This window comes from Tenrec ecaudatus, chromosome 11 (genome assembly GCF_050624435.1).
Source record: "Tenrec ecaudatus isolate mTenEca1 chromosome 11, mTenEca1.hap1, whole genome shotgun sequence".
NCBI classification, from domain to species: Eukaryota; Metazoa; Chordata; class Mammalia; order Afrosoricida; family Tenrecidae; genus Tenrec; species Tenrec ecaudatus.
This window is the reverse complement of record NC_134540.1, coordinates 7,255,057-7,281,984: the sequence shown is the minus strand read 5'-3', so window position 1 is coordinate 7,281,984 and position 26,928 is coordinate 7,255,057. Positions and strand designations below refer to the sequence as shown.

Genomic DNA, 26,928 nt, shown 5'->3' with positions numbered 1-26,928 from the left:
GTGAGTAATGTGACCCTGTGGCGATGGCCTTCAGTGACATGAAGCGAAAGGTGTCTGAGTGATGGAGTGGGAAATCCGTCTGCGCCGGAAACCTCCACTCAATTCATGAACGAAAGAGAGCTTACTCAAAACTAACAGCAGCAGCAGCAACAACAACAACAACAAAGGTTCCCTGAATTGACTCTCAGAGGACTTGGGCTCTCTCCTGTGGTTTATTCTCCATCTTTCTGTGCTTCAATTTCCATATCGGAATAGAACACCAGCCCCTGCCACTCTAACCGGCCAGACAAGGCAAAGACCAAAGAAAACGATACATTTGGGGGGAAAACTTCGAGGAAGGAAAAAAGAGGGGGAGGGAGGGAGGAAGGGAGGAAGGGAGGGAGGAAGGAAGGAAGGGAGGAAGGAAGGGAGGGAGGGAGGGAGGAAGGGAGGGAGGGAGGAAGGGAGGGAGCGAGGGAGGAAGGAAGGACGAGCATAATGTGGCATCGCTGTGGTTAGAGCCATATTCGTGGCATTTCAGCCTCGTTCTTTCTTTAAACGCCTGAAGGTTTTCTGTAGCGATGCCAAATAAAATCAATGCATCCCCAGATCCTCGAGACCTCGCAGAAACAAACAAGAGAAATAAAGGCATGGAATCTGTATGCCAGGCTAAGCCCAAGTGTGGGCGTCACAGAGTGCATGTAATAGCCAAGTCCTCTGCCACCCCCCCACCCCCCACCCCCACCCGGGACGTGCACACATCATCTAGTGAAGGCTGGCTGGGGTGGGAATTATGGCTGATCCTGGATGAGCCACAGATAGGAGGAAGGTGAAGATAAAATGTACTGTCTGAATTTCAGGGTCTCTTTTTAATAAAAGCTTGTAGAGCTCGCGTGGAGCCCTGGTAGCATAGGAGTTACTCAATGGGTTGCTAACTGCAGAGTCAGCAGTTCAGAGCTACCTGGTGCTCCTTGGGAGAAAGGCAGGGCGTTCCACTAAACGGAGCTAACTGCAACATGTGTAATGTTTCCCAGAGAACGTGGAAATAAAGTTGAAGGTCAAGGGGGTCTCCTTTACCAGATTCTATGGTGTCAGCCTGACTTGGAGGGACTCTGTGTGTGTCTGCGTCGGGATTTCCAGGGGGTGATGTGTCAGCAGCAGATCCCCAAGCCTAGATACCTCTGGGTGGACCTGACTCGCCAGCCTTTTGGGGAGCAATGGGATGCCACCCATGGGCTACTTGAAAGATAGACGTGAGCTAAGTAGAGTAGAAGGGGGCAGCGTGGCATGAGAGCAATAGATTCCAAAAGAATTTATGCCATCCTCAGTCAAAACACTTTGTTACAAAGCCATAGACATCTTGTTTAAAGCAAGAGTATCAACATGGGACGCTCCTGTTTCCAAGTGTCACCTGTCTTCCGAAGGTGGCTTGGCCGCTTCTAAACTTTGCCCCAAGAATGGTGTGGTCTTCGATGGACACCACGTCAGAACTGCCTGCCGTTTGAGCGCCTTCAAGGGACCTGGCTCACCCTCCTTTGAAATGTCCTTGAGTTTGGGAAACAGCAGAGTCTGAAGGGACAAGATCAGGGTGGCTGTGGGGTGGGTAGGGTCAGATTTCTCAACAACACTCTGACTGGCCAGTCTTGGCTGTCTTCCAGACATGAGCACGGGGATCCCTCGGGACAGCGTTACTCACTGTTAGTTCTCTCCCCAACTCAGTTTGCAACCTTGTAAAAACGTCTTGGTGCCCCAGCACCGTTCTGTGTTCCTTGAGAAAACCTACCAGCCCACCCCTTGGGGAGTTCCGAAAACACGGTCGCAAGAGTTTTGTTTGCTTGCTTCCTGCTTGGGTTGGTTTCAGAGTTTGGTTTTTTTCCAAATCCTATCACGGCCTGCCTCGTGCATCCTGCAGCACCCAGGGGAAGCACAGAACGGGGCTGGGAAGGTTTATCATTTTCAATCAGCTACACACGTCTGTGTGTCGGTGTCAGAGCCTGCAGCTCTCACGGGGAGCCCGGGCCTAGTGGTTACCCACGGGGCTGCTAACTGCAGAGTCAGCAGTTCACCGTGTGCTCCTTGGAGAAAGGCAGTGGGGCTTTCTACTCCCGTACAGAGTCAGTCTCAGAAACTCGCCGGGACAGTCCTCCTCTGTCCTATACGGTCACTAGAGTCGGCGTCGTCTCGATGGCAGTGAGTTTGGTTTGGACAGGGCACACTGGTAGGTGATGTGCGTGGTGACGCCTTGGACGACTCATTGCAAAGGGTCATTGTTTGCAGACCATCTGGCAGTGCTTCAGGAAAAACAAGGCCTGCAGTCGATGGCCAGTGACTCAGAGGTTGAACCCCTGCCTGGGGTGGCCACAAACTGGAACTGACTCCGCGGACACTGGAGTTTGCTTGTTTGTTTCTTGACATCACGCGCATGATTTCAAAAAGTTGCAATTGGTATAATGCCATATCATGCACGGGTGCCAAATGTCGCCCTTTGTGTCAGGCAGGGTTCTCTAGAGAAATGAAACCAGGACACTGAGGATTACATATATATATATATATATATATATATATATATATATATATATATATATATATATATATATATATATATATATATGGATAGGTTTATACAGCAAGAAGGAATATGACAGCTAGTTAGTCTACACAACAGTACAAAGGGTTCAGTTCAACTTACTTCCATGGAACAAGAAATATACTGGAAATCCTTCAACTCATGTGGGCTGCCAGGTCCAAGGTCAAGGAAGTGGACAGCAGAGTCCTCCCTGGGGCGAGGCAAGCAGAGTCTTCCTGCAGGCGGCAGACAGCAGGGTGGGTCAGCAACAGTCAGTCGCTTGGGAGCTTAGTGAAGCAGTCCCGGATGGGATATCAAAGGCAAGCAATGCAAGGCAGCGGAATCCACCAGCTTCTAGCTCAAGCGACGTACGAACCAGCAGCGTGGCAAAGCAGATTGCAAAGGAGCCTCAAGCTTTAGTGACACAGTCCATGGGTTGGCCTGACCCACAGGTAGTATAGCTCACAGGCTGAGGCAGAGAACGAGCTACAGCAGCAGCACATGCTCTGATCCCCAGAGAGAAAGGGGGGGGGGGCATTGTAGAGCCATTTATCTCTTTGCCCTCCAATCAAACTGTGGCCTGATAAATCCCACGCGTTCCTATTGGCCAGAGTGGCACAACAAACCCCCCCTCTCACACCTTTCGAACTTAGACCCGGAATTTAGAATGGAGCTGTGTTGCCCAGAGATGCAAGAGCTTAGCCTGTGCAGGTGTCTTTCTCGCGCATGTCGTTCATTTCACTGCCGTGAAGCTCCACTGTGTGACCGGTCCCCCAGTTCATCCTGTCCTGCGCTTGACAGCTGAAGAGGAAGAGAGGAAGGAGAAGGCTGCCCGCCCAGAGGACACTGAGAATGAGAAAGGTGACTCGGTCCCTCTTGCGCATCCAGTGGGCAAGAATGGCATCCCAAAGGCAAGGTGTAGTGGGTAGCCAGCTCCAGATGACTAGCAGGTCAGAAAACTGGCCTGTTGTGTAAACCCTGGTCCTTCCAACTTGGGGGTCACAGACCGAAGGACAGTGTCCTCTGAACTTGCAAGTTCCAGCTTAGCTCTGGGTGGCTAGCATCAGACAGAGAGAGAGAGAGAGAGAGAGGGGAGTGCATTGAGAGTGGCTGGTGACAAGTAGAGAAGTGAGTGTGTGAGGACCAGATCAATAGTCAACCTCCGGGGACTGGAGTCACACTAGTCCTTACCATGCAGGTCACCATCTCAGTACCAAGACCTGGGAAGGGTCATTTAGCCTCGTTTTCGGGAGTAAGGAACCAGTCTGAAGCCACACGAGGTGCCTATTTGCCATTGACAGCCAACTTGACCCTCCGCTGATTTGACTTCCAGTTTTCAGCCAACAAAAGCGCAGAAAGAGAAAGAATTTTCTGCTTTATCCAGCAGACACGTCCACGGAGAGGAACCAGTTAAGCAGAGAGCTTAAATAACAGGAGCGGAACCCAGCGCTTGTTATGAATGTAGCTATAATCACTAACACTTGTGTAAACCCTCTCTCTCGCTCATAAAGTTTTTTTGCCGTCTTTATATCTCTCTTGAAATAGAAAAAGTTAAAATTAAAAAACACAACCTTTTTGCCCCCTTCATTAATAGGCAGCGTTGGAAGCAGAATGAATAGTTTCGATCACAGTTACAGATAGTCCCCCACATGCGAACAGGGGAAGTCCTCAAACTTGTTATCCGACACTTGGACAGCATCTTCGCTCTTGACGTGAATTTAGAGTAGCAAGTTGGCTGTGTAACCCCCCCCCCCGTGAACCTCTGAAATATGAAGAGAAATAGAGGGTGAGGTGGGGGTGGGGGTTAATATTCTGGAATTGGGGCTGTCCTGAGTTAGGGCTGGTGGAAGGGGCTTGAAGGTGAACTAGGGAAGGGCAGAGAAACCTTACATCTGCTTCTAACCAGAATCTTTGGCAAGCTTCTTGGTGGTGGAGAATGGACGCCATCGCTGCCTTTCCTCCCAGCAGCCTCAGCTCAAGCGAGATAGCCCCTCACTTGTTCAAGCCAGGTGTCCCAGAGACTCGTACGCAATTAAAACCATATACCCTACCTCGACGCGCCCACCTGTTTCCCCAGGTACGGAGCCCTCCCTCTGGCTGTATACTCGTGCACGCTAACTTCCCATCCCCCGATGTTTGCTTTGTACTCAGAGCCGTTTCTGAATGCGTTTTGGGTTTTGGCTGGGTGATGATGGGTGAGCCGGGCAGACCAATGGTGAGCATCTCATTAGAATGGCGTATTTGTAAAAATGTCACCAGCCTAGCCTCTTCCGGAACCGGTTCCTGGATCCCTTTTGGTCTGTTTAGAAAACGAGACGTACTTTTCTGATAACTGGGGACGTCTCCCACAATTTTTTGTGAAGACTATTTTTTGGCATGCTAAGGTGGGGGCGGGCAGGACTCGTGGTTTTGTCCCAGTTGTTCACAGTGGTCTCTGTTAGGGAGTGTACTTCGAAACCTCCCTGGGTTAACTCTGCATTCACGTAGCCTCTTGGATCTAAATAGTGTGCAAATCGTTTCCGGTGTACATCTGGAAGAACAGACTCAGTCACTGTTGAAGCCGTACCGGCTGCATCGACCTCTGAGAGAACGTACTGGCTCCAAAGACGGCGTTTCCATCTCCGTGTCGCTGTAAAGGGCTGAAGGTCCATATGTTGGCTATCTTCCCCTGTTTTTGCTGACCCTGTAATTTACCAAGCCTGCTGTCCTCCAGGGACTGGTCCCTCCAGAGAACATACCCTAGGTCCATGAAATGGAGTTTCTATCCCTGCTTCCAAGGAGCATTCTGGCTGTATGTTTGTTTGTTTGTTTGTTTGTTTTCCGAGATAGCTTTATTCATTCTTATCACAGTCTGTGGCACATTGACCAGCCCCATATACCGTGTTTCCCAGAAAGTAAGACATCCCCCCAAAATAAGAACTATTTACAGTTTTGCCTTTTGCTGAAATATAAGGCACCCCCAAAAATAAGACCTCCTCAGAAATAAGGCCTCCCAAAACTACCGTAACCCTGGACCGTAGTGGCGGGCACTGCCACGCAGCTCACTGTTGGCCGCAGTGCAGCCGGCCTCTTAATAAAACGATAAAAGTGTACCATATGCTTCGTCATGGAAAAATAAGACATCCCCTGAAAATAAGACCTACCACATCTTTGGGAGCAAAAATTCATATAAGACCCTGTCTTATTTTGGGGGGAACAGGGTAGTAAGCGCCATCAGTACCCTCTGCCGTCTGCCTATCAGCTGGTCACACTGAGGTGGCTGGTGGCCGTGCAGCTATTATGATGCTGCAAAGTCTGTCAAAGGTCAGCAGGGTCACCCAGGTGGTAGCTTTCAGCAGAGCTCCCAAACTAAGACAGACTAGGAAGAAAGACTCAGCAACAGTTCAGAATTCACCCAATGAAAACCCGAGGGACCACATCAGAACACGGTCCAGTGCTGGACGCAGTCCAGGCCTGGCAACATTTCCTCCGGGTATCCATGAGGTCACGATGAGTGGGAGTCCACCCGAGGGCTACACAGAAGTAATACCACCATAAGGTTCACTTCGACATCACCATTGAGCACAGTCAGACCTAGTCTGCATGGGAGTGCTCTGTTTCATCCAGCAGAGTACAAGGATGGATGTTGCTCGTAGGCCCTGAGCTGCAGTTGTCTTACCCTCTGGTGTTGGCCTGTGGGGCACATCATGTCCTCCTCTCTCCGTTCATTGTCCTCTGAGGGTGCTCTCCATCCTTCATCTGCAGAGGCTGACTCAACCCAGGCCGTACAGTCCAACACCAGCAGGTCTGGTGCAAGGGGGAGGTGACTCTTCCAACCTCCCTGATGTTCTTTTACATAAGCCCCTGTGTGCTGCTGGTGGCTCTCTGCCCAGAAGCACCCCACACAGTACAATTGAAGATGGGAAAACAAAGTTCAGGGCAGGTCAGATTGTTTATTTGTGTTTTGTGAAGGATCCTTCTTAGGGACACGGTGAGCCTTCGATGGTTTGACCTCAACTGATGAGTCGAAATTGACTCTCTAACAGTGAGTCCATTTAGTTTATTTGAACCATATCAGCATGATACCTTCCACCATCCTCTGGGCCCCACCCCACCTCATGCGGTTTACTATTCAACAGTGCCCGTACCTGTGTTCCACGCGCTTCTCTTGTCGTTGTTGCCATTGGGTAGGTTTTCAATCCATAGGGGATCCACCCCCACGTGACAGTATAAGTGCCCACTAGAGTCTTCTGGGTTATAATAGGCTGCAAACGGGTTCTTTAAATGCCAAGCGGCAATGGTGACATTTTAAGAACTAGGGTGTGCCTGAACCAGGCCATGATCGCTCCAATAAACTCATACGCATGTGATATAAGGGACATCGGAGAAGAATCCATGTCTTTCCATTGTGTTGCTGGTTAGGAATATTGAGTATCCCATGGACTGCAGAAGAATAAACAAATCACTTGGGAGAAGTATAGCAGATTGCCCCTGAAAAATGAGGATGGCAGGACCTCACCTCACATGCTATGGACATATGATCAGGATCGAACGCATGATCAGGAGAAGCCAACTACTCACCTTGGTCTTTAATGTTGCGCCCCCAGTCAGAAAGCTTCCATTCAGATTTTCAGAATCTGACTGAGAGAAAAAGAACCAACCAAGCCGGGCCCCAAACCCAAACCGAGTGCTCGCAAGTCAGTTCTCAGTAGAATTTCTCCCAAGAGTTTGCAAAGCTGTCAATCTTCCTGGAAGATGGCCCCTCTTTCGCCCGTGGAGCGGCTGGTGGGTTCAAACCACTGGCCTTTCAGGTCGCAGCTCATCACTTTCACCCGCTGCACCACCAGGGCCCCCGCTGAATTACTGGGGAGGACTCCTCCCGAGAGGAATGGTAGGATTTTGAACATGCTGGAAAATGGAGGCCAGCTTTTCTAACCTTGAGTTATCAGCACACGTCGTTTGTTGATGTGTTCGTACACAAACAACGTCTTTTCTTCCGGACTATGAAAGGGGAATACTGGCAGGTTTTAACGTGGAATCGTGCCCCTGGGTATCTGCCCTTGGAGCTGTTGCCTATCACCACCAAGAGAGCCTTCCGTTCTGTGGGGGGATTCCCCAGGAGGGTGTGCAGACGGATGGCCTGTGATTTGTTTAGAGGAAACTGTCTCTTCAGAGGCTCTTGGCCCAGATTCTCACGTTCGTTGGGGAGTTTCTTCTCCAAAGTAATAAATTATTTCCAGATGGTATTAGTTTGGACTTGGGAAGACACTGCGCTTTCCTAAGCAGAAAACTGAAATGCAGTGTTGAGCTTTTTCCTTCAAAATGATGAGCTGAAATACTAGAGTTACCCAAAGCCGAATGAGGCGTTCACCGGTCAAATTACCTTCGGCGTAAATATTGTATGGACTGCCGATGGCATTCGGTATTGTGACAAGTTAAAAACGAATGTATTTCAAAGCCCTCGAAGCTGGATTGAAAAAAAAATCTTTGAGATGTCTCTCTCTTGCCAAATGGCCGGCCTGATGATAAAGAATCTGCATTGTCTCTGTGGAAGTGGTGTTCGGCATGACTACTAAATCCAGTAGAAATCAAAAACGCCCCCCCCCCCGTTCATTTATGTCCCTTCTAAATTCTGTCCAGCCTTGTGAGTTGTGTCACTTTAATCTGAAGGCGGATGCCACTTGCTCCCTCCCGTCTCTTTGTTGGCCTGTTGAAGGAAAGAGGGTTTTCTGTAACTCTAGAGCCTCTTACTTCATCACTAGGAGCCCAGGGGTGCAAGGATTCTATTCAGTCACATGGGGTGCTATGAGTTGCAAATAATCCAGTGGCTTCGTCCCTCCCCACCCCAGCGGGTCTTTCCTGCAGCCAGGGCTTCCTACCCAAAGGTGGGTTGGCTCCCAGGAAACATTTGATGATGTCTGGAGGAGATGTTTTTGTTTGTCTGTTGGGAGCTATGGGTGGCTAATGGTATCTAGTGGGTAGAGAACCAGGGATGCTGGTAAACATTTGTGTCAATCTGGGTAAACTAGGAAAACAAATCCACAGAAGCTTGTGTATAAGAGAGAGTTTTATATAAAGGGTAAGTGTACATTCAGAAAGCATCTCAACCCAGTGCTGCCCAAGCCCATATGTCCAACACTAATCTGCAAAGAATTTCCTCCATCTCACAAAACACACGCAATGATGCCGACTGCATGAGGAAAGTCAAATCAGTGAACATGTAAGCATCTCAGCACTGGCGGGGGGTCTCCACACGGCTTCTCCAGCACCCAAGGCTGCATCTCGGTAGGTCCATGTGGCTTCTCCTCAGGAATGTCTTGCCAGAAGTGAGCCTTGCCAACTGAAGCAGGAAACTGACTAAGGCAGCTGCATCCTGGTCCAACCATCAGAAATCGAGAGACCTTTGAACTACAAAGGTGAGGCTCACCGAGCCATTTATCCGTCCTCCCTTCAATTAACCTCACATGTTTATCGGCCAGGTTGGCACAAAAAACCTTAACTATCTCAACATTCTAGAGCACCCAGAACAGACCCCACCATAGGGAATGGTCCAACGTCAATGTCAGTCATGCCAGGGTTAAGAGATCGTGGACTAAGGCGGTGTCCCACACCCACTCACAATAAAACTCAGACTCAAGACATTGTGGCTTCTTACTCTCCAGCCTTTCCCACTGTGTGTAGATTTCCTGTCTGGGAAGGAGTACAGCCAGGATGCCCTCTGGAAGCAAACATGGCTGGACTTGTCTCACATACTTTGAACATAGGATCAGGAGAGACCACTCTCTGGAGAAGGGCGGTCTGCTTGGTAACGTGGAAGAGCAGAAAAAAGAGGACGACCCTCGGTGACATGGACTGGCACAGTGGCAGCAAGAATGGGCTCAAACGTAACAACAATTTTTATAATGACACAGGACGGATGAGGAGGTGTTTTGTGGTTGCTGTGAGTTGAAACTGTCTCCATGTCACCCCACGACATCAATATACTACTCTATGGGGTACATACTGGTTTTGGAATTTCTATCATTTTTCTTTTCATTTCTGTTGTTCTCTTCTTTCCTTGAAAGTTCTTTCTCATTCCGTGTTGGTATTTCAAATGAGTCCTTCTTCGTCTGTCCTCCTCCTTGAAGTTGTCGTCAGTTATTCCTAAGGATGCCCATCGCGGGGGGTTCTTAGAAGGAAGGCATGGTGATCTGCTTCCAGAGGAGGTGCCAGGGAGAGCGTTCTACTCTGAGTATGACCTGGACAGCACACCGTGTCCTTTCCCACCTGGAACTCTCCAATGACTTCCGTCAGAATGAAGACATCCACACGCTTGACTATCAATGTCTTCCAGCCCAATTGGCCTTCTTGGCCTTTGGTTTGTTGGTTTATTTGTTTTTTTGTTGACTCGTTCGTCTGTTGGACAAAAACTCTGCTACACAAGAACTCTTTTGAGTGTTGAATAGCCAAGATGTCAGTTGGGGAACTATGTTGTGCCTGCCCCGAGCCATGGTATTTTCAGTCGCCTCGCATGCATGTAGAAGTCGGACAGTACGGAAGGAAGACCGCGGCGATGCGGCAAAAACATATTGAACGTGCCATGGGCTGTCCGTAGAACAGGCAAATGTGACTTGGAAGAAACAGAGCCAGAATGCTCCTTGGAAGTGCTGATGGACATCGTGTTGGATAAAGTGGAGGGTCAGATATAAGCATGGTGAGGGCATTGCAGGAGCAGGCAGTAGTCCCTTCTGTTGGGCACAGGGTCTCAATGAGTTGGAACTGACTCCATGGTACCTGAAAACAGCAACAACACAATGAAAAAGTGATGCATTTATCACGAGAACAATCTTATGACGAGTCACTGAAAAGGGAATGGCTTCAGTTTTTGTGTACGTCTTTGCCAGCACATCAATTTGTTCCCTTCTAGGGGCCCTGGTAGCATAGTGGGTTACAAATTGGGCTGTTCACCTCAAGGTCACCAGTTCAAACCCACCAGCCATTCTTTGGGAGACAGATGAGGCTAGCTGCTTCTGCAAAGATTTCCAGTCCTGGAAATCCACAGGGGCCATGTGCTTCTCCCTCCAGGGTCGCTATGGACGGGAACCAACTCAATGATACCTGACAGCAACGGCTGCCTTCTCTTGTCCAATCTGTATCTCGCTTCCTTTCCAATGAAGCCTTGCCTAAACTTCTGGCCCCTCTTCATTACGTTACCTTCATGAAATTGGTCTCAAACTGCAAGGTCAGCAATGTAAGACTCCTAGCTGCACCGTGGAAGCCAACCATCTGCTTCTGTAAAGATTGACAGCCTCGGGGACCCTGTAAGGAGGTCTGCCCTAACCTTGTGTGAATCTGAATCAACTCAGTAGCCTTGGATCGCTCAGGCCAGGAGATCCTTTTTATTGACCCAAACTATTTTATTAGGACTTAATCCAGACATTGTCCCATTCAATAGCGAAAGCCTTTATTTTTATGTCAGTAGCTGTATCTCTTCCTTTCCTTCCAGACTGCTGGAATCTCCACAGAACTCTCAGTAAAGGTCTCTACCTAACTGGGGCTCACTGAGATTGCTTAGCTGGTTCATCTTCTTGTAATTTGCCCATATAGAATCAAGAGAAGAGGGAGCCCAAAGAGCTAGGTCCAGGGACTCTGGCTCTTACTGTGTTCTGTGGCATATCCTGATTATTGCACTGTTTGGGGAAAGAAAGTAGATTTTCATTGTTTAGTAGAAATAGGATTCTCGAGTAGGCACACAATTGAGCTGAAGAACCGAAATATGTGTGTGATCAATTACATGGGTTGGCTATTTGAACACAGAGATTTCTGTAACTGGACTGTGGGCCGTAACGCTGGATTCAAGGCTAAAAGGGAATCAGAGCAGGTTGGCAGTATCCAAGCAATGTTTCTGGAGTTCTCTTGTTGAGCAATCTCCATTCTGCCAAGGTTTAGACTCCAGGCGTCTGTGTAGCTGTATTGAAAACATGAGTAGCTTACATGTCCCCAAATTTTCTGGGCCCCGTCATTATGAATTGATGTTCTATTCATTGCATGATCTCCTTTTATATGACCACAACCCCAACTGAGCCAGGATCAGAGATGAGCCAAAAATTAACCCATGAGAAATTACCAGCTCAGCCCCTTCATAAAAATATATCCATCGAATCTCATTCTTCCCCTCCCTCCCCTCTTTCAATTGATGAAACTTAAGAGTGATTGGAACCCTTCTTTTGACATACATTCAACGGAGATCTAGGGGTTGGTTGGTTGGTAGATTGGATTGATTTTGTTTGCTTTCTTCATTTGGAGAAATCCTGAGTGAAAACATGTCAAGACGGACAACAAACACCGGAAGCACTAAAATCATAGATGATATGATTTTGAAATACTCGTGTGTGTGGATGAGAGAGAGAGAGAGAGAGAGTGTGTGTGTGTGTTTGTGAGGGTCTATTTGTCTTTTCTGGAAAAGCAGCAGGCAGCACCCAGCTCTTGTAAAATAACTGTGCCCTCTTTGTTTTTCAGATTCTGTCATGACCAACGGCCATGCCACCGACTATTTATTTGTTGGCAATATTGTTTACACGGTGAGTTGACCTCTGCTCCTTGAACCGTACTAAGGGCCCAAGTGTGGGTCTTCTCTCGTCAAGTCCTTGGTGGCAGGGTTACCGGTGGTTTTGTTCATGTCAAACCTTTGAACGAGGATAGTCATGCTTCCTTCGAGTGCACAATGGCTGGGGAATGGTGGCCTTCATTTTTCCGAGAACATTATGTAGCGTCTAGGTTTCTGGGCTGGTCATTAGCAAGTTCCCCTCTTCTCCAAATGGGTCTTGTTTCCTTTATGTCAGACGAAAACACAACACCAATGAGCTAAGCAAAGGGCAGAAGTCACTATTGACTGTGAGGGTCTCTAGGATGAGGGTATTTCTTGAACTTAACCTGCCTGTTGTTGATGTTCGGTGCCATCAAGCCCCAACTCGGTGGTGTGACCCGAGAATGAAACCTCGCCCTGTCTTCTACCGTCAGCCCGGTTGTCATGGTTGAGCTCCGTAGACTCCTCCAAACTAATCCTGGAGAATCACCCACCAAGGGGGTGCTTTCCAAGGGGAGCTACCTTGGGGGGCTTTCTATTTCAGAGACAGGAGATTTTGTACAGAAGGTAAACGAATTCACAAAGATAATACATTTTCCCAATCTCTCTGTTCCCCACCCCTCACAGTACGTTGTTGTAACTGTTTGTCTGAAAGCTGGATTGGAGACGACAGCTTGGACGAAAGTAAGTTTTCCTAAGAATTGTTTCTTTATCCAGTATGGACTTTTTTTAATGCAGTGATTTTAGTTGAGCTTTAGGAAATCAACAAACAATATCTAGCTTTCTTCTTTGAAACTGCATGTAAAATGTGTGGTTTGATCTTTATCAGGGAAAACTTTGCTATCCAAAGTTTCCTGGTGATTCATTTTCTGGATACTTGATACAGCTGTGAGCTATTAACAACCAATGCATTTCAAATGGCGAGGTGGCCCTTGTATATGTGTGTGAGTATACACACATATATGTGTTGTATATCTATATGCATAATACCTCTATTATGTATGTGTATAACGGGTAGCATATGATTAAGAACCAAAGATACTGAATATATGTGTATCTACAAGAGTAAGAACCAGTGGTGCTGAGTATATGTACATATACATGAATACATGCAGCTAACACAGAGAGATAGATAAGAAGTGGCAACATTCCAGATGTTTCTCTCTGGGCAGACGTGGGTCTCCATAGTGAGACAATGCCTTGCAGAGCAGAGTTTATCAGGGGCACAAGATGGTGGCCCGGGCAGATACACTATCTAGACACCCTCCAATAAATTCTCAAGAAGCCGAGTGAAACAGGACGAGGGACCATTCTGGAACCTGAGCTTCCAAGGAAAGTATAAAGAGCCATTTCAAATGTGGATTTTAGGAGAAGAAAGCAGTGAGCATGGAGGCAAACAGAGGCCAGTTGCCAACGACGACGCCACCCAGCTTAGGGCGGCCATTGTGAATCATTGCGAGCAGTGTCGTGGTCGGGGCGGGGGCCAGATAACCAGCTCTGCTCACCTGGGACCACAGCGCACCCACACCAGGATGGGCAACCAGATGAGTGTCATCTCCCTCTCCGCTGTGCAGCTGCCTCTCGGCCAGAGGGGCAGCGCGCGCGCACACGCACACACACACACACACACACACACACACACACCGGCACTCCTGGGAGACTTCCTTAAGTTCATCCCTACCAGCTTTCCTTGTCTTCTTCTCTCTCTCCTTTGTTGGAAGCCCGGGAGCAGATTTCCCTTCCACACCGCCTCTCCACTCCCCACCCAGCAGGACGCGGTCGCACAGAGTCAGCCCCACGTCGCCACTGCAGCTACAGGGGCTGGTGGACTTCTGCGTCAGTCCTTTGTATCTTCCTCTCTCGGTTTTTCTTTTTTCCCCTCTTATTTCTTTTTCCTCTGATCCAGGTCTTCTCTATTCACCTCACTTTGTTTGTTTTTGTTGGGGGGCGGGGGTGTCTTACTTCTGTACCTTGTTTTTATATCCTTGGCTTCTCCCTTTTTTAAAAGCCTTTGGAGTAGACATCCTACCCCATTGTCTCTGTGGACAGGAACAGGAGGTCCCCCCAACCCACCCCCTTCATGTGCACCTCCTTGTGCACCCCCCTCCCTGCCCCCATCATGCAGCAAAAAAGACATTTGACAACATCCAATATTCATTTTGATTTAAAATGTGTAGCAGACTATGAAGAGGAAACAAAGTCCCTTAATATACTTTCGGACATGCACAAAGAGCCAGTGACCGATATTCTTCTCAGTGACAAGATACTGGATGCACTTCCCTTGCAAATGAGACCCTGATGTGGACTCTGTTTATCTCCGCTCCCGGTCAATATTGGAATTCCTAACCAGAGCAATACAGCAAGGAAGGGAAGTAAACGGCACCCGGATGTGCACAGATGAAATGAAAACTGTATTTTCAAGAGATATCAATCCATACATAGAAAACTAATCTAGAATTAGAAAATACATAGAAACCCCCAGGGACTCAAGGGGGAAACGTCTGCAGCTAACGGAAGGCTTCACCAAAGCGGCAGGGTTTGAGATTAACATACGAAGGTCACGGAGATTCCTCCACGCTAACAAAACTCTAAAAGGGAAATCAGGAAAATGATAATGTTTTCACAGGCTACCCAGAAGATCCAGTATTTAGGGATAAAGCTAACCAAGTACAAAAAGCCATGCTTTCCATGGCTTGAGTCAGGCACTACGTTAGTCTTCAAAGTAACATATTTGCCTTTCAGTGCTTTCCAGAGGTCTTGTGCAGCAGACTTACCCAGTGTGGTGTGTCATTTGATGTCCTGACTGCTGCTGCCATGAGCATTGAGTGTGGATCCAAGCAAGATGAAATCCTTGCCAATTTCCATCATTTCTCCATTTATCGTGATGTTATCTAGGGGTCCAGGATTTTGGTTTTCTTCACATGGAGTTGTAATCCATACTGAGGGCTGAACTCTTTCATCTTCATTAGCACGGGCTTCAAGTCTGAGAGAACGAGTTTCACTCCATTCATTCACTCCTGTATTTGGTATCTGCCGTACCCTGGTGGTGTCGTGGTTAGGCATTGGGCTCATAGCAGAGAGATGAGCAGTTCGAAACCACCAGCCTCTCCGTGGGAGAAAGATGAGGCTTTCTTCTCCCTTAAAGACGTACCACCTCGGTAACCCCACGGAACAGTTGTGTGTTCTGTAGGGTTGTTGTGAGTTGTAGTCTGGACTGGACAGTGATGGTTTTGACTCTGGCAGGCACCTTGCAAGGCACTGGAGATTGCAGCGGTGAGTTTATAATGTCAAGTCCAAACGGCCCAGGAGTTACAGGGCAAGAGATCAGATGAAAGGCCAGAAGAGGGGTCGCTGAGGGAGATGATACTGAGGAAGGAAGGAGAGGTCAGCTAAGCCATGGGGCCATGGGAGGAAGAGGGTAGGTGGCAAAGAAGACAGGGAGGTGTGGCCGGCGGATAATGAAGAGAAACCTCACGTCCATTTCTGGAAAACCAAGATCAAAGAAGGGGGAAGAGTTCTCTCAAATGCATGGTCTACAAACTGAGGAGATAGAAAAGGCCACCCTATGGCTAGTGGAGGTGGTGGGAGGTGGCTGATGTCAAAAGGAGGACTTCAGCGCTCCCTCTCATTTTCAGGAAAGCCCAGGAATATCTGGGATACAGAACTCCAGTTTGTGTGATAAGAATGCACTTGGGCGATGAAGACGTTTGAGAAATGGGATTCCATTTAATATTATACGTGTGTGTGTATGTGTGTGTGTGTGTGTGTGTGAACTTTGGAAAATTGAAAGAACTATCAAGAATTGAAGTCTTGAGAGGAGAAAGGGAAGCATCTGATTCATTTAGTCCCTTCCACCACTCTCTGGCTAGAATCCTGAGAACCTGGCACTATACAGCCCCGAGTTGAGTAAACACTTCTGAGGGCTGAATTGAGAAGTGCCCTTATCACTCTGAGATGGGTCTAGAGGAGGCCCTGCTGTCGTGGCAAACACCTGCATCTTCAGGGGAGTTTGGAGGCCTATGTTACTTGACCCCATTGCACAGTATTCTGAGACCAGGAAACCTGAACGCTTGATCCCTCCACAAGTGGTCACGCGCTTGGCATAAGGCAGGGTGGCTTGGACCCAGGTATTCTCCCGGAGGCAGGCCAAGGTAGATGTCCATGTACAAACAGAGTAGCCGGCTTGACCTCCCATTTCCTTCTGCAGTTCAGCCACCTGGCCGTCTGGGGAAGCATGGCGATCTGGCTGGTATTCTTTGGCATCTACTCCACCATCTGGCCCACCGTCCCCATCGCTCCAGATATGAAAGGGCAGGTGAGTGCCACCGATTGGGGGCAGGTGTGCATGCTTTCTTTGCCTATCTATCAAAGCATCTAATGGGAGGAACAACAACAAAAAAACACCTGCAAGGGGTTGTCTGGTCCAAAGAAAGGACATTTGAGATGTTGAATTGTGTGAAAAATGTTAACTTGCATCCTGTGACTTACCCATCGTGCCCACCCACTCTCCCATCATAAGTCACGCGGTCCTTGTTCACCCTGCTGATGTCCCTGGCCGTTGGCAACTCGGAGCTGCTTGTGAGGTGTGTGTAAGCCAAAGGTCATGCTGATTCAGGTGCTATTGCTGTCTGTGTCTGGACTCGATACTTGGTCATCAGTCACCTGGGCAGAGAAATATGACTACTCTGTTAGCCATGGGATCCATTAACCAGGAACACTCTGTTCATCTCTTTTTGCATAATCTCTCTCCTTTGAAAAAGCCAAGTAGGATAATTTACCTCAGTGAATGTGAATGTAGAGACGCTATGATTTTAAGACATAGATATGCATGTAAGTAATTTTTAATGCTCTTCTTCTAGTTGATCGAGCTTGAGCTATCTGCAGTTACAAACGAAAGGGAGGCTGGAGAAAGGAAGTGGTTAACAAACCCAGGGGCAAGGGAACAATGAGTGATCCAAAATTGGTGGTGAGGAGGGTGTAGGAGGCCTGGTAGGGCGTGATCAAGGGCAATATAACCGAGAGGAATTACTGAAACCCAAATGAAGGTTGAGCATGATAGTGGGACAAGAGGAAAGTAAAAGGAAATAGAGGAAAGAACTAGGAGACAAAGGGCATTTATAGAGGTCTAAATACAGACATGTACATATGTAAATATATTTATATATGATGATGGGGAAATCTATGTGCATCTATTTATAGGTTTAGTATTAAGGTAGCAGATGGACATTGGGCCTCCACTCAAGTACTCCCTCAGTGCAAGAACACTTTATTCTATTAAACTGGCATTGCATGATGCTCACCTTCCCGACAAGATGATCACTGAAGACAAAGCAGATGCAGAAACAAATGTGGTAAAGAAAGCTGATGGTGCCCGGCTATCAAAAGATATAGTTTCTGGGGTCTTAAAGGCTTGAAGATAAACAAGTGACCAGCTAGCTGAGAAGCAACAATGCCCACATGGAAGAAGCACACCAGCCTGTGTGATTATGAGGTGTTGATGGTATCAGGCATCAAAGAACAAAAAAATCATATCATTTGGAATGAGGGGGAATGCGGAGTGGGGACCAAAGCCCATCTGTAGGCAACTGGACATCGGGTCGCAGGGAGGAGACAAGTTAAGTCAGGGTGCAGTAAAGCAATGATGAAACATACAACTTTCCACTAGTTCTTTAATGCTTCCTCTCCCTACTCTCATGATCCTAATTCTACCTTAAAAATCTGGCTAGACCAGAGAATGTGCACTGGTACAGGTAGGAACTGGAAACATAGAATCCAGGACAGATGATCCCTTCAGGACCAGTGGTGAGAGTGGTGATCCCGGGAGGGTGGAGGGAAGGTGGGGTAGAAACGGGGAACCGATCACAAGGATCTACATATAACCCCCTCCCTGGGGGACGGACAACAGAAAAGTGGGTGAAGCCCTCAGACAGTGTAAGACATGACAAAATAATAATAATTTATAAATTGTCAAGAGTTCCTGAGGGAGGAGGGCAGGGAAGGAGGGGGAAAATGAGCTGATAGCAAGGGCTCAAGTAAAAGAAAAAGTTTTGAGAATGGCAATGGCAACAAGTGTGCGTGATATAATGGATGTATGGATGGGTTGTCCTAAGAGTTGTATGAGCCCCCAATAAAATGATTTAATAAAAATAAATTTAAAAGAATCATGGCATCAGGTCTGGAGATGAGCTTGGATCCTTTAGCCCCATGACATAGCCCTGCCCTTAGCCTTTGACAAGCACATCTGCCAAAGACCTTAAGCCAAGGAGGTCCCTGTTTTGGCCCTCGATGACTGCACTTTGCCCCCTCTCCGCGGGGTGAGAAGACCCTGGGCAATGGAGCCAGCATATTCACTTTTCCCAGGATCCTGAATGTCTTTGCAACTCTCTGAACCCCTGCCCAGACGTGTATAGGCTTCTTCTCGGGTCCATGAGCACACTCCTTGACCCAGGATGTAGGCAGGGGAGTTGGGGTGTTTGCACTGTCCTGCCCACCCGTGTCTGCCTGGAGATGCTCACATGGTAGGATGGAGTCAGGTGGGAAGCTAAGACGAAAGATCTTGAATTAAATCTTTTTAGCCACATGCCTGCTTACAGCAGACCTGCTGCCTGCTACCTTTGCCTCACTTGAGGGCCGATCCAAGTTGAGGTGTGTTGGTCATTGGTGGCCATTTGCATGGTGGATCAGGGGCTAGGATACCCAGGCCATGCAGGGGTTCCCTTGAGTGTGGGCACAAACGGGCACCCCTGCCCTCCTGGGGGAGCATGTTTGCTTTCTGTCAGGGAAGGAGGCAAACACAGCGCAACCTTGTCATTCTTCTCCAAACCTAGATGGTAGACAAGAGGCACTGAGTGAACCCACTAGACTGTCGTAGAGCACAAGGAGCAATTTCCAGAAAAGACACTTTGCACAAAGCCACCTTCTGCCCTAAAGCAACGCGATGTGTCTCAATCCCACCCCGCAAACAGCCCCACAACAACAGACGTGTTCGTTGCCATAGTGTCTACCTGCCATGGTGTTGGTGCTGAGTATAGCTGCCTCCTCTTACCGTCTTCCAGGCGGAGGGAGGGTCTCAGCTGATGACCATTTCCGTTGGGGACTTTCCCCAGTGAAGGTGGTAAAGGGGGTTGTAGTCCCTGGCTGAGTCTAGTTTCTGAGTCTAGTTTCTGAGTCTAGTTTCTGAGTCTAGTTTCTGGGTCTAGTTTCTGGGTCTAGTTTCTGAGTCTAGTTTCTGAGTCTAGTTTCTGAGTCTAGTTTCTGGGTCTAGTTTCTGGGTGTGTGTTGGGCATCCAGAGCCTGATCCTTTGATAGTCACTTCCTTGCTTTCTGCGGGGATCGGCTCTCCTGGATGTCACCCAGCATGTACGTTTGCGTCGGGAACCTTCATTCAAATGTGTGTGTGAGACGTAGCTTGGTTGCCGGCCCTCACTCCCAACTCCCACCCAGAGCTTGACTGTCAGCATGCAGAGGGATGAACTTGATCCCAGAGCCCTCGTGAGCCACCCTTTCCACTATCCCAAAGAACCCAAACCCTCTGACTCACCGAGAGCTTTCAGGACAGGCTAGATCTGTCCCCTAGCTCTTCAGAGACTGTAAAATACTTACAAGAGCAGGCAATGGGTGTGTATTGCCAACCTTTCGGTTCGCAGCCAAGTGCTTAACCGCTGCACCACCAGGGAATCTATTTTCCATATGCATCACATAAGCACACTGGTGTGTGTATTGGGGGTAGTGTCAAAGGCCCAGCTCACAGGGTGACAGGAGCGCTGACATTTGGGGCATTTCCAACAGAAACTGAACTCTCACCAGCCCAACGCAAAGAAACGACATGATTCAATCACATTTCACTTTTGCATGAAAACTTCTCATTTTTCTACTTAAATCATGTTATTTTAACCTTTTTTTTGTTGGCTGGTCAGTTGGTTTCCATGAGGTAAATGTGTCGTTTTGAAATACAGTATAACTGACTGAAAGAATGAGGGGGGGGGACCCAAAAAAAAACCCACAACCAAAGGCCAAGGTTTTCACGAGGGATTGAATGGTGGACTCGTGCTTTGTTCGTGTTGGCAGTGAGTGCGGTGGCATTGGGTGCCGTCAGGTCCACTCTAACTCTGGGCAGGCCCATGTGGCAGAGTGGACCTGACCCCAAGGATGCCCAAGGCTGCCACCTTGATGGAAGCACAGCACCAGTTCTTACTCTGAAGGAGCCACTGGGTGGATTTGAACCAGCACCTTTGGGCAGCAGTGGAGAGCGCGTCACCTCTGTGCTATCAGGGTTCCTTCCCTGCCTGCCTTTAAGGACCAGCTTGTCACATCCATTCTCCTCCTGGAACAGGCTCCCATAGGGAGAGGGTGTTGGGAAAGAAGACATCATTGTTCATGTCACATCCTATTCTTTCCCCTGAGGCCTTCTACCCTCTGTGTGGACCCAGTGCACCTCTTCATGTTTTGGAAAGCACCAGGGAAGTAGCGAAAGTATCTTTGAACACTCTAGAACAACCATTGCTGAGCACTCTAGAAGAGCCACCACTAAATGCTCTACAATCACCACTGAACACTCTAGAAGAACCATCGTTGAACACCAGAAGAACCATCGCTGAACACTCTAGAACAACCATCGCTGAACACTCTAGAACAACCATCACCAAATGTTCTAGAACCATCGCTGAACACTCTAGAGAAGATCCATCGCTGAACACTCTAGAAGAACCATCACCAAATGTTCTAGAATCATCACTGAACACGCTAGAAGAGCCATCACTTGAGTGGACTCTCTGGGTGTGCACAATGAGCCCCAGATGTCAGAGCGTTGACTGAGGAGCCAATGGGGTCCAGAAAACAGAATAGAGAGCAGGGGCGCCACCCAGCATGGCGGATGTGATAAGTGTCACGGAATTCCCGTGTAAAGATGCGTGCAGTGGCCACTATCCTGTGATCTGTATTTTGCTGTAGCAACATGCAAAAGAATGAGGGGGTCAGTGAACGAGTGAAAGAGCAACCGCTCAGCTGCCATCAGTCAAAGGAGGGGCTTCATTTGGGGACTAACTAAAATGCAGTGAGTTATCTCATAGGACTCCCACCGAATGGCCTTGATTTTCCTGATGGGCCTGCGTTAGAAGGTGCAGGGAATACCATCGTTGGATAAGGATTCAGCTGCGAGTGATTGTCAAACGGATTAATGGCGATGGTATTCCTGCTGGACATCAACTGATCCATCTCAGAAACAAAAAGGAGCGGGCAGGTTTCACTATCAGCCGAGGGGACTAGCCACGAGTGGAGCACGTCTTTTGAACCCCAGGGTCCCCGTGCATGGACGCTCCGTGTTCCGGGAGACAGCTCTGACCCCAGCGGTGTGCCTTCATCCTGGGTGTCACCTGTGTGGCCATTGAAATGAATTCTCGAGCCCAGCTGCAGGAGTTGAGGGTTGTGGAGGCACTGGTTGGTGTCCCAATAAGGTACAAAGGGATGGTCTCTGGACTGTGGCAATCAGTCCTGGGTCAGGAGTGGTCAGATGTGGCTCCAACACCGTTTCCTCAGGACACTATTGAAAGGTGACTTGTTCATGTCACCACCCCCTGCCCCCATCCTTTCAGTTCTAGGTAAATGCTTCTTGGACTCTCAGGTGCTATCACGTTGATTCCAACTCACTGTGTGTCTCCAGGACACCTTCGGTGAATCCTTTGTATTAAAGAGCATTCTAGGGAAATACACAGCCCATCTTTCTTTCTTTCTTTTTGAAAGGATGCTTCTAGTGATGTTTGATAAGCTCATTTTTAAAAAATTCGTGAAAGGGAATTTTGGCACACAGACCTGGTCCTCTAGTGCCCTCGAATGAATCTGGGGTCTAAGAGCAAACAGCATTTCTCACCAGAGTGGGGCAATAGATAGGATGCCCGAGTCACTGTCCTCTGTCTATTCATCACATCTTCAACATTGAAAAGATGCCTTGTTTCTGCCAGGGTTTCCTAAGCTAATTTGATTAAATATCTCTTTGTCTGGGATGTTATATTCAGAATCGGTTCTCACAGAGGAGAATACAGGTTTTCCCCAGAGGGCGAAAGCCAGGACCAGCCAGAGAATTGAAGAGTTGTTCTCCACTGTCAAAGAGGCTTTATCTTCCCTCAAGCACCCCGTCCTCCGTGAGAGCCCACCACAAGTGCGAGCCAACAAGTCCCGGTGGAAGTTTTTTGAAAATGAAAGAAAGTTATCTTCATGTTTCCTCTCCTTAAAATGTGCAAGGTCTGTGGGATTATGGGTGGCAGTCTGGTCCCCTCGCCCCCCCCCCCCCCACACACACACACTTATTTCCTTGTTAGGTTTCAAGTGAATTGACTAAGTTCAGGTAGTCTGTCCTGACTCGTCTTGGCATCCTCCGCTTGGAGAAATAGGTGGTAGCTCATTCCCCGGAGGACGGGGTCTCCTTCCTTCCTCAGGGGCAGAGACATTGTTACAGTTTCACCACGTCGAGCCCTGAAAACGGACACTGGGCCGTGGGAAAGGACATGCCGCTTGCTTTAGCTTTCCATCCGTGAGACCCTGGCCCTGCTGAACTGCAGCTTTGAATGAGAGAGGGGATGGAGAACTGCTTCGGAAGGCAACCAGGACATGCATCAATGCGTCGATTTCCTGAGACTTCTTGCTGCATGCTGGGGACTCGATGCCTAAGTGCTTGCTTGACTGCCAACCGAGAGGTCAGCAGTTCAAACACGCCCAGCCACCCCATGGGAAGGAGACCAGGTCATCTGCTTCCGTGAGGATGACAGTTTTGGAGGCCTCAATGGGCAGTTCTATTTCACCCTATAGCGCCACTCACTTGGCTGTCAGTTGGAATTGACTCAATGGCAGTGGGTTTGGTTTGGGGGTCAGATGGTATGCAGGGAGACTTCATTGCCACTCAACTTCCAGTTGATGCTGACTCAGCCAGGTGACCCTGGGGGCAGGGTAGAACTGCCCCTGTGGGTTTCCCAGGGCTGGGACTCATCACCGTAGACAATGTCATTTTTTTCTCTAGTGGAGTGGCTGGTGTTTTCGAACCCCTAACCTTGCAGTCAGCCGACCAATGCATAACCACTGTGCCACCAGGACTCTGAACTAAAAGTCTGGGTGTTCAAGCCCTCCAGCTGCTTCCGTAATGAGTACAGCCTTGGAAGCTTGATGACAAAGGGTGGGCTCCTTTGTGCTGTAGGCTGGCTGTGAGTCAGAATCGACAAGACAGCGGTGGCGTTGGGGATGGCCCTGCAGAAGGTTGCTATTGTTAGGTGCCATTGAGTCTGTTCCGACCCCATAGAAACCTTCTATGCAACAGACCCAAACCCTGCCTGGTCCTGTGCCCTCCTCACAATGGTTCCTATGTCTGAGCCCATTGCTGCAGCCACTGTGTCATACTGCCACCATGAGAGCCTTCCTCCCCTTCACTGTCCTTCTGCCCCTCTACCCTACCTACTACGATGTCCTCCTCCAGGGATGGCTGACAACATGTCCAAAGTACGCAAGGTGAAGTCTAGCCCTCCTTGCCCCCAAAGAGCACGCTGGCCATATTTCTCCCAAGACGGATAAGTCTGTCCTTTTAGCGGCCCGTGGTATGTTCAGTTCTCCCCTCCAGCATCACCGGTCTCCAGCAGAAGATAGTCCCTTCAAAGACCCCATGAGTGACTTAGAAGACACCGTCGGGGGTGTGCATGACTGCTGGAAGGCAGCGAGCTTTCTGAACAAACAGACAATTCACCCCACAGACGTGACCCTGTTCACCATGGAAAAGTACTCCTCACCGGGCTCGGGGCTTGGCCTGGGGACTGCGTTTCACTGCTAGTAAAGGAGCAACGAAAACATTTGCTTCAAAGTCTACAAACTGCTAACTTCGTCTTTCGTGCCAAGTCCGTTTCTGGCATGTGACAGACACTTTTTTTTTTTTCATCTTAAATACAGGACTGGGCTTATTTTTTTTGAGTCTTATAGACGCGCCGTATAAATTTCAAGAAACTTGTTGATTCCGACTTAGAGCGACTCTGTAAGACAGAGGCAAGAGCCCCATGGGGTGTCCGAGGCTGGCATCTTTGCCGCAGAAGATCTCCATGTCATCTTCCTGAAGACCAGCGGGTGGGTTTGAACCGCCAACCCCTTGGCTAGCAGCTGAGCTCTGAACCACTGTGCCACCTGAGTTCTTACACTGCATACCCCTGATGCAAAGCCCAGTGGACTTCAACAAACCGAGGGAAGATATACTTAACTGGGCCCTGTTGATGCAAAAGGCTCCTTACTCATCTTCTCTGAGCCATTGTCTCCCTCTTTAACAGACCCAGCAGTCTATTAAAGGGCCATACATTCAAACGTATAATAGAGCAAGTGAGTGTGTTTCCCAGTTGTGTGGAGCTAGAAGGAAAGGCTGGAAGTGAGGGAGGAGGTGAAATGCAGCCTTGATTCCACTATGGTTCCAGACTCAACTCAAACTCATGTCATCAAAGCCATTCTAAGTCCTCCCGACCCTTTTGGACAGAATAAAACTGCCCCTGTGAGTTTCTGAGACTGTCACTCTTTACAGAAATAGAAAGCCTCATCTTTCTCCCCACAAATGCCTGGTGATTTTGAACTACTGGCCTGGCAGTTAGTAACCCAACTCGTAACCCACTACACCACCAAGGCTACCCTCATGGTTCCAGAAGAGGTCTCTAAAACAGGACTTAGGCCGAGAATCTGCCTGAAGAGCTCCAGGAGCCTTGTCCTCCACTTTCCTTGTGTAAATGACACAGCTGGTTGCCCCCCCCCCAAGTGCCCATTCTTTCTTCAGGCTTGCCCCTGTCCCTGTATATTCGAGCACCGTGCCTTCTATAAGACACCTTCTGTTTTAGGGGAGTTGTCTCCACCCCCCCTCTCTCTTTCCCACAGAGCACTTCTTCCCTTACCTCTGCTTTATCAATCATCTCAGAACCCCCGAAGGAGCCTTTGGATGGCTGGAGAGATCCTCAAACACACTTGTGTACTTAGCAAGCAGAGGAGAACTCATGACATAGAAGAGATGAAGCGAACAGTTCAAAGATTGGTGCAAGAATGCAAAGTAAACTTGTAGTCATGAAATGTGCAGAGATCTCACGTTGGAAAACCCAAAGGGGAGGAACATCCTCAGTCTGTCTGAGGCTGGAAAAATACTGAAGAAAATACGCATGCTTCAGGTTACAATACTGAAGAATTGCATGGGCAAAGCATCGGACAAAGCATCAAATAAGATTTTTATAATACACAGTAGCTGTACTGAAAAGAACCGGTCACCATCCAACCATTTCACGAGGTCACAGATGATCAAGAACCAATGCTTTCCTTGAATGGAAGAAGTCCAAGGAGCATTAAGGCATTGGTTAAAAACCTGGCTCCAGGAATTGATAGAAGATCAATGGGCATGATTGAACAAGTGGATGCAGCCCTGGAGGTGCCACTTATATGCGCTGAGACATGTGGAAGACAGTACCGACTGAAGGGCCTCCCTGTTTTTTCCCATTATGTCAGATCCAACAGAATGTCAGGATTATTGAATGATACTGATATCACTTGGAGGTAAGAATTTGCTCAAGATAATTCAAAAGCATTACAGCAGTACAGGCAGTGACAGAAATTCAAGCTGGATGAAAAGAGGATATGAACCGAGAAATGTCCTTGCGGATGTCAGGTGCACCTCGGCTGACAGCAGAGAATACAAGAAAGCTGTTTCCTGCATGTGTCTTAAGCCATGCAGAAACATTCAACTGTGTGCATCAAGACAAATGGCAGGTAACCTTGCAAAGAATGGCAGTTTCAGAACGCTGAGCTGTGCTCACGAGGAACGTGTAGGTAGGCCAAGGGACAGGAGTTTGCACAGAATAAGAAGGTGCTGCATGGTTTAGAATCAGGAAAGGTGTGCTTAGGTGTGAATTCTTCTGCCCTGTTTATTGAATCTGTCTGCTCAGGAAATAATCTGAGCATCGGGACCGTCTGAAGAAGAACGCAGCATCAGGATTGGAGTGAGGCTCGTGAATATCCTGCCCTGTGCAGAGGACAGAACCTTGCTTGCTGAAAGTGAAGAGGGCTTGAAGAACCTGCTGAAGGTGAAAGACTTCAGCTTTCCGTGGGGATTTCTCCACAACATAAAGAGAACACAAAACCCTCCCAGTCGACTGGTACGTACCATCTCGATACACGGAGAAATGTTGGAAGTCATACATGCAAAAGACCTCCTTAAAGTGTGACAAAGCAAAGATGTCCCTTTGAAGACTAGGGTGTGCCTGACCCGAGCCCGTGAATTACGGAACTGGTGGAGAATATGAACTATACCGTGGATGGAATGAACACACGTCACTTGTGGAAGAAACACGGACAGAGTGCTTCTTGATAAGGAGGATGGTGACAGTTCACCTCGCACCCTCTGGACGTGTCATCAGGAGGGAGCAGTCCCCAGAGAAGGACATTGTGCTGGGTAAAGCAGCCAGGCAGCCTCCCAGAGGAAGCCCTCTACACATGGGGATTGACTCAGCAGGTGCAGGGACAGGCTCCTAGGGAGCAGCGCTGGTGAGGATGGACCAGGACCACGCAGGGCTTCCTTCCGTGGTCCCCAGGATCGCGATGGGGTCGGTGTGACCTCATCGGCACCTAACAATGATGACAGACAACATTAGCATGCTTTGTTTAGAACTGCAGTGAGGAGAAAACATCTGTCTACAAGTTCCACTGTCCTCTGCGGGCAAGCAGGCCATCTGTTTACATGAGGATTTGCTGTCACAGAAACCATGTGCGACGGTTCTCCTCTGCCCTGTAGGGTCTCTGTGAGTCAGAATCAACTCAATAGCAATGTGGTTAGTTGTTTTGGGGGTGTGTGCGT

The 26,928-nt window shown here is 48.6% G+C and overlaps 1 protein-coding gene across 2 annotated transcripts in view; it reads left to right on the top strand.

Annotated features, from left to right (window-relative positions):
• The window catches only part of LOC142461636 (phospholipid-transporting ATPase IB), a 481,622-nt gene that overhangs the window by 333,239 nt on the left and 121,455 nt on the right, over window positions 1-26,928 (top strand). For both annotated transcript variants that reach the window (XM_075563588.1, XM_075563587.1), the window contains 3 exons: window positions 12,023-12,084; window positions 12,717-12,773; window positions 16,297-16,404. In XM_075563588.1, coding sequence (XP_075419703.1) covers window positions 12,023-12,084; window positions 12,717-12,773; window positions 16,297-16,404 — 227 coding nt within the window. The remainder of the gene's footprint in view (window positions 1-12,022; window positions 12,085-12,716; window positions 12,774-16,296; window positions 16,405-26,928) is intronic.